The 6,009-nt window shown below is 60.8% G+C and overlaps 1 protein-coding gene across 1 annotated transcript in view; it reads left to right on the forward strand.

Moving 5' to 3' along the window:
- PLXDC1 (plexin domain containing 1) overlaps positions 1 to 6,009 on the forward strand; it is a gene marked incomplete at its 5' end in the record, with an annotated part of 21,527 nt that overhangs the window by 1,519 nt on the left and 13,999 nt on the right. Inside the window, 5 exons of the mRNA XM_009637030.2 lie at positions 109 to 227; positions 610 to 709; positions 2,434 to 2,529; positions 4,698 to 4,779; positions 5,570 to 5,581. Of these exons, the coding sequence (XP_009635325.1) occupies positions 109 to 227; positions 610 to 709; positions 2,434 to 2,529; positions 4,698 to 4,779; positions 5,570 to 5,581 (409 nt within the window). The remainder of the gene's footprint in view (positions 1 to 108; positions 228 to 609; positions 710 to 2,433; positions 2,530 to 4,697; positions 4,780 to 5,569; positions 5,582 to 6,009) is intronic.

Below are 6,009 nucleotides of genomic sequence, written 5' to 3' on the forward strand. Positions count from 1 at the left end.
GGGGATGAGGTGACTTGGAGCGTCACCAACAGAAGAGGAGAGGTCGGGCTGCTGCGACGTGGGGCGAGGAGAGGTGAGAGGACTGATCCGCTCTGGTGTCTCCCCCAGGGACGGTTTTTGTGGTGCAGTGGGACAAGGTCTACCTTCAGGGGAAGGAGGACATGGGCAGCTTCACCTTCCAGGCGGCCCTGCACAGCACCGGCAGAATCGTCTTCGGGTACAAGGAGGTGAGGGATGTTCAGGCTCTGGAAGGGGCTGCCCAGGGAGGGGGTCGAGGCCCCATCCCTGGAGGGGTTTAAAAGCCGGGCAGATGAGGTGCTTAGGGACAGGGTTTAGTGGTGGGATGGCAGGGGTAGGGGAACGGTTGGGCTTGGTGGGTTTCCAACCTCAACAATTCTATGATTCTATGATGGTGCTGCTGGGGAAGGCACGGCAGGAGGGTCCCTGCGAGGGGTTCCCGTGGGTCTGGTAATAGGAGATCTGGTATTTAACTGTTCACACGCCAAGCCTGGGCATTCCCAGTGCCACCAAAGCATTGGAGACCTCTGCGGGAGCACTGGGAGCCTGGGCAGGGCTGGGCTCCATCACGCCCTCTCTCCCTGGCTGCAGATCCCCGTGCCGGTCCTGCAGATCAGTGCCACCCAGCACCCCGTGAAAGCTGGCCTCTCCGATGCCTTCATGATCCTCAACCCATCTCCCGATGTGCCTGGTGAGTCGCTGCGCTTGAGAAATTCAGGGAGGCAGCTGCCGGGGTGGGGGGAGCGGGTGGTCCCTCCCTTGGGGACAACCGAGGCTCCCCTGGCATCGTGGCTGGGAGAGGGGGGCAGATGGGGAAGGAGAGATGAGGCGTCCTTGTCTTTGGGCACTTCAAGACATGAGGGTGCTTGGCTTCACGGCGGGGAGCAAAGGAGCGTCAGGAGGTGTGCGGAGCTCGGCTGCACGGATGCTCCTCGTGTCCCGCATCCCGGGGTCCGTCCCTCCCGGGGTCCGTCCCTCCTGGGGTCCGTCCCATCTCTGCACGGCCAGGACCATGGCACAGCCCTGTGCTCTGGACGGCCCCCCCAGGTCAGCATGGCCCCAGCCCACGAACGCTGTGTGCTTTGGCACCGTGCTGCAGGCAAAAGGGCTTCGTGCTCCTCGCCCGGCGCGCTCAGAATCGCGGTGCGCAGCCAAGCGATCGCTTCCCTGGTTTCCAGCTGATGAGGAGGAGGGGAAGAACGGTTGCAAACGAGACTGCAGATGGGCGAGAGGCTTGCAGGGCGCGGGGTGCCTCGCTCCTGTAGGCGTGGGGGTTGAGGGGAGCCTACAAGCCGCGCTGCTGCGGCTCTGGACCGCCGTCAGGAGGAGCCCAACCTCGCTCCTGCCTCCACCCGGCGCGGTTGCTTTTCCTTGTTATTTATGGAGCCTGCCATCTGGCCCTCGTTTATTATCCGTTTACAAGAGTTTGTGGAGAAGCCTTGGCCAGGCTGGGTGGTGCCGCTCCTCCTCACCAGGCTGGTGCTCTCCATCCCCATGGGCTTGCTGACCCCTGCCTGTACCCCCCCCACGTGCCCCGGGGGGTGTGAGGGGAAGCGGGTGGAGAAGAAATGCAAGAACTGGGGATGAAAAAAGCTAACGAGGCAAAGAAACAAGGCTTGAAGGGAAGGAGGGGAGGGGGTAGGAGGGGAGGGGGCTCCATCCTGCTCATCCGCTGGTCTCCAAGCGCAGGGCAGAGGAGCGAGGGGCGCGGCCGTGCTGGAAGGACAGGTCTGATCGTCCTCGCAGGGGCACCGAGCCAGGGAAGCATCTTGGCTGGTGTCACCGTGTCAATGAGCGGCAGATGCTGGGAGAAAATTGGGGAGAAGCCTGAATCCGGGATAGACCCCTCTGGCCCCCCAGGATGAAGGGGAAAGAGAAGGAAAGGGGCGAGGCGGTGGGGGAAGGCGGAGGGTTTGGGAGGAAGGCGCTGCCGAGCAGGAGCCTGGGGAGCGGTGCGGAGCTCCGGGCGAGCGCTGCGCACGGGGGAGGCTCGCAGCCCCGTGAGTCACTGACGAGCAATGTGTTGTGCAGCTCCGGGTTTGTTTAGAGCGGTGCAGGGCTGGACCAGGTCCATCTCGGGAGTCTCTGGTCAGGGAGAAGGGGACAGAGCTCCAAGCTCCTTCTAGCAAAACGGGGAAGGGGAGCTCCGTGCCCTCGCACCCTTCCTCCCCACCAGCACCTCCCGCATTGCTTCTCCTGCAGCCTGGCGGCCACTGAGCACTGTCCTCTCCCACAGGAACCACCCCGAGACCTTTGCTTTTCAGCTGGGAGCCAGCAGCAGCCCCACAACCCTTCCCTGCACACCCTGGGATTCACGCGGGGTGGGGGGGGGTGGGGGAAAAGCCCTTTGCAGGCTGGGGAAGGGGGCACAAGGTGGGCTTGTGGCCAGCCCAAAGCCAAGGCTCCGTGTTTCAGAGTCCCGCCGTCGGACCATCTACGAATACCATCGCGTGGAGCTGGACACCAGCAAGATCACCAACATGTCGGCCGTGGAGTTCACCCCGCTGCCCAGTAAGTCAGAGAGGCTGGCGTGGTGTCCCGGTGCGTGTTTCCCACCCGTGGTTTTACCCAGCAGCTACAACCACTGCCTGTTCACAGGCAAAGGGGGAGCCAAGGCTGGGGGGGGGGCAGGTTCAAAGCGTGCTGGAAGGGTGCATGGCTGCCATCCATCACCTGGTGGCTGGGATCCGACCCTGCGCCCAAGCCGTGGAGCCATGGCCCGAGCCATGGAGCCACGGAGCCATGTCCCGAGCCGTGGAGTCACGGAGCCATTGCCTGAGCCATGGAGCCATGTCCCGAGCCGTGGAGTCACGGAGCCATAGCCTGAGCCACGGAGCCATGGCCCGAGCCATGGAGGGTGGGTGGGCTATCAGCCCCCAGCCCTGGGGTCCCCCCAGTTGTTCTGCCTGTGTATGTGGCTGTCGCTGAGCATCTCGTGCGTACGGCCCTGTCCGGATTTATGGGCTCAGAGTCGACCTCAGCCAACAGCAGATCCCACGTGTGTGCCAGCCTGGCTGCTCCGTCGCCAAGCCGGGAGCCTGGGATGCAGCAAAGCCCAGCTGGCAGGGCCGAAGCTGATAAAGGAGGGATCTGCAGGCAGTTCTGCCCTACCCGATCTGCTCAGCGCTCCCCGGCTGAGCGACGAGAGCGGTGGTGCCAGCCGTGACGTCCCCGGGAGCCGCGTGCTGCGGTCCCAAGCTGCGCTCCGGGCTGCTCCGCCAGCACCATCCTGGCACACAGCTGGGTCAGTGGCTCCTGTTGCTCACCAGTGGCTCTCCTCTCGCCCCAGTACTTTCGATTCCTTATCTCCTGCCCATCCAGCCGCTGAAAACTCCTTCTCTGTGCTCCATAAGCTGCAGCTGATTTTGCTGGACACTGGTTCATGTCAGGTCTGTCTACAAGACATTTTCTACGCCTCCACACTCGGATGAATTTTCTTGAGGATCCTGTTAAACAGCTACATTTTTAGTGTTCGGCTCCAAGGACACATGCGCATGAGGAAGAGTTGTCATGCGGTCCGTAAATACAGAGCAGAGAGTAAATCTGTCACGAAGGTACCAAGGTTATGCATTTAAACGGTCTCCCCAGGGTTTTTTATGACAATTTTAACAGCAGGCAGGGTTACTGCAAAGCAGATCATAAATAAGCCGCCTGCAATAATTTTTCTTTTTTTCCCCTCCTTAAGACTTGCTGGTTTGCTTTTCCCCAGCAGCTAGGGTACTGAGAGCAGCATCTCCAGGGGAGCCACGGAGCTAGGGAGAACCAGGCTCCCCCTTTTTCTCCCGGGGGTTTAATTTTTGGCCTTATTCAGGTCAGATGTGGAGGAACTGGGTTAGCCTCTGCCTCTTCTCCGGAGGTCCCCGCTTGCTCGCTGCCTCCACGTGGCAGCCTGCTTGGGAAAAGCGGGGATCGGGACCGGAGGACACCAGGAAAATGTAGGCAGCCCCTGGTCTGGGAGGTCTGGGGTAGGAGCGGTGGTGAATTTGCTCGAGTGCGAGGGGTCCACGGGGAGCCCATGGGTGGAGAAGCGGTGGAGCGCCTGGGTCGGGATGGAGGCGCCCTGGGGCGGTGGGGATGCTGCTGCTTTTTGGGAGCCTGCGCGCTGATGCAGGACGTGAACCTCTCCTGTTCTGCCTTCATCATTCGGTATTTCCCGGCACCGGATCAGCTCTCGGCTCTGCCGTTGCGGGCCGTCAGGGGCTCCCAAGGGGCTTGTTAAAACCGCTGGCTGCCTTGCCTTTTTTTTTGCAGACAAGCCCTCTTGGCCATCTTTTCTAGACAGGGTGATGAGCAAATGGTGGGACGCTACAAGCAGCTCGTCCTTTCCAGTCTGGAGACAGTCTTGCAGAATGACTTAGTACGGCTATAGCAGCCGCGGGTTAAACTGTCGGGATTGCTTCCTTCCTTCTGGGAAACACCCTCTGTGCGATCAGAAATGGCATCGGAGGTGTTTTAATTCCCGGCTCACCAGAATGGGAAGCCATTTACGGATGGACTGGGAGCCCCCTCCTGCCAGAAGGGCGCTGCCCTGTCCTGCAGGTCCACGGCAGGGAGAGGTCGGGCTGGAGACTGGGCTGGTGAGGCTGGTTCTGCCCGTGGCCCCAGCCCGTGGCGCGTGCCGCCTCGCGCCCCTGCGACGCCGGCGTGCCGCTGGTACGTCCCTCCTCTCTCTTTTACAGCTTGTCTCCAGCATCAGAGCTGCGAGATGTGCGTGACGTCGGAGCTGACCTTCAACTGCAGCTGGTGCCACGTCCTGCAGAGGTAGCTGGGCTGAGTTTCCTTCCCACCTCTTCTCTTGCTAATGTTTCTGTAGCTGGGAGAGCACGTGCAGCTCCAGGTCTGGTGCCTGTATCGGTGTTGCTCTTTTTTTAATTATTATTTCCTTTTTTAAATGATTATTTCCTTTTTTTTATTGGGGTGGGTTTGGTTGTTGGTTTGGGGTGGGGTTTTTTTGTTTGTTTTTTGGTTTAGTGAGGGTGCTGCTCTCGTATCTCATAGCCATGGGTAAGAGGTGACCTGATCTCCAGTTACAAGCCATCGAAAGGAGACCTTCCCCAAGGCTGGGGTTTTTGGCCCTAATGTTTTGCTGCAGCAGCTGGAACAAGTTGAGACCAGAAACAAGACTCACAGTTTTGTCAGTGAGATTAAACACGGGGGAAACTTGTCCCGACTTAGGCTGCGATTTCAGACAGCAGGGCTGGGAGGCTGGGACACGCTCAGGTCCCCTCCCCAGCCCTGGCGGGACCATCTCCCCAGCCCTGGCGGGACCATCTCCCCAGCCCTGGGGGGCATCATCTCCCCAGCCCTGGCGGGGCCATCTCCCCCGCCCCGGGCTGGCGGGACCATCTCCCCAGCCCTGGGGGGCACCATCTCCCCAGCCCTGGGGGAATTTAAAAGCCAGGCAGACGCGGTGCTTAGGGACAGGGTTTGGTGGTGGGATGGCAGGGTTAGGGGAACGTTGGGCTTGATGATCTTAAAGGGCTTTTCCAACCCCAATGGTTCTGTGATTCTGTATTTCTGTGTCTCCGAAGGGCAGCAGGTAAGGTCGCAGATGCTCATCGGCCCCCCCAGCTGCAGGGGCCAGGCCCTCTTTGTCAGGGATGAGACACAACGAGGGTGGGGGGCGCTCGCTGCTTTTTTGGGGGTAAATAGAGGAGGTGGGGGGCCGGGGCTGGCCCCGCTGCCGTCCCAGACCTGCAGCCGTCCTGCTCCCTGCTCCCCTTCAGCTCAAAGCGGCGCGACACAGAGCATGAGAGAATTTAATGAGCTTTTGCTGAAATATTTATTTAGGGCTAGTGGCAGGGGAGAGGACCCAATAACACAGATCCTCAGACATGGCACGGGGACAGCTGTGCCTGGGAAATGCCCGGCTCTCCCAGGAAGGCAGTGCTGGCCGTCCCCTTCCCCAGCTGCCTCCTGGCTCCCCCTGGCACCGCTCGCAGGGCACCCTCCCTCCTTTCTGTCGCCCTTCTCTTCGCTACGCTCAAGGCT

This window comes from Egretta garzetta, unplaced genomic scaffold (assembly GCF_000687185.1).
Source record: "Egretta garzetta isolate BGI_Z169 unplaced genomic scaffold, ASM68718v1 scaffold324, whole genome shotgun sequence".
NCBI classification, from domain to species: Eukaryota; Metazoa; Chordata; class Aves; order Pelecaniformes; family Ardeidae; genus Egretta; species Egretta garzetta.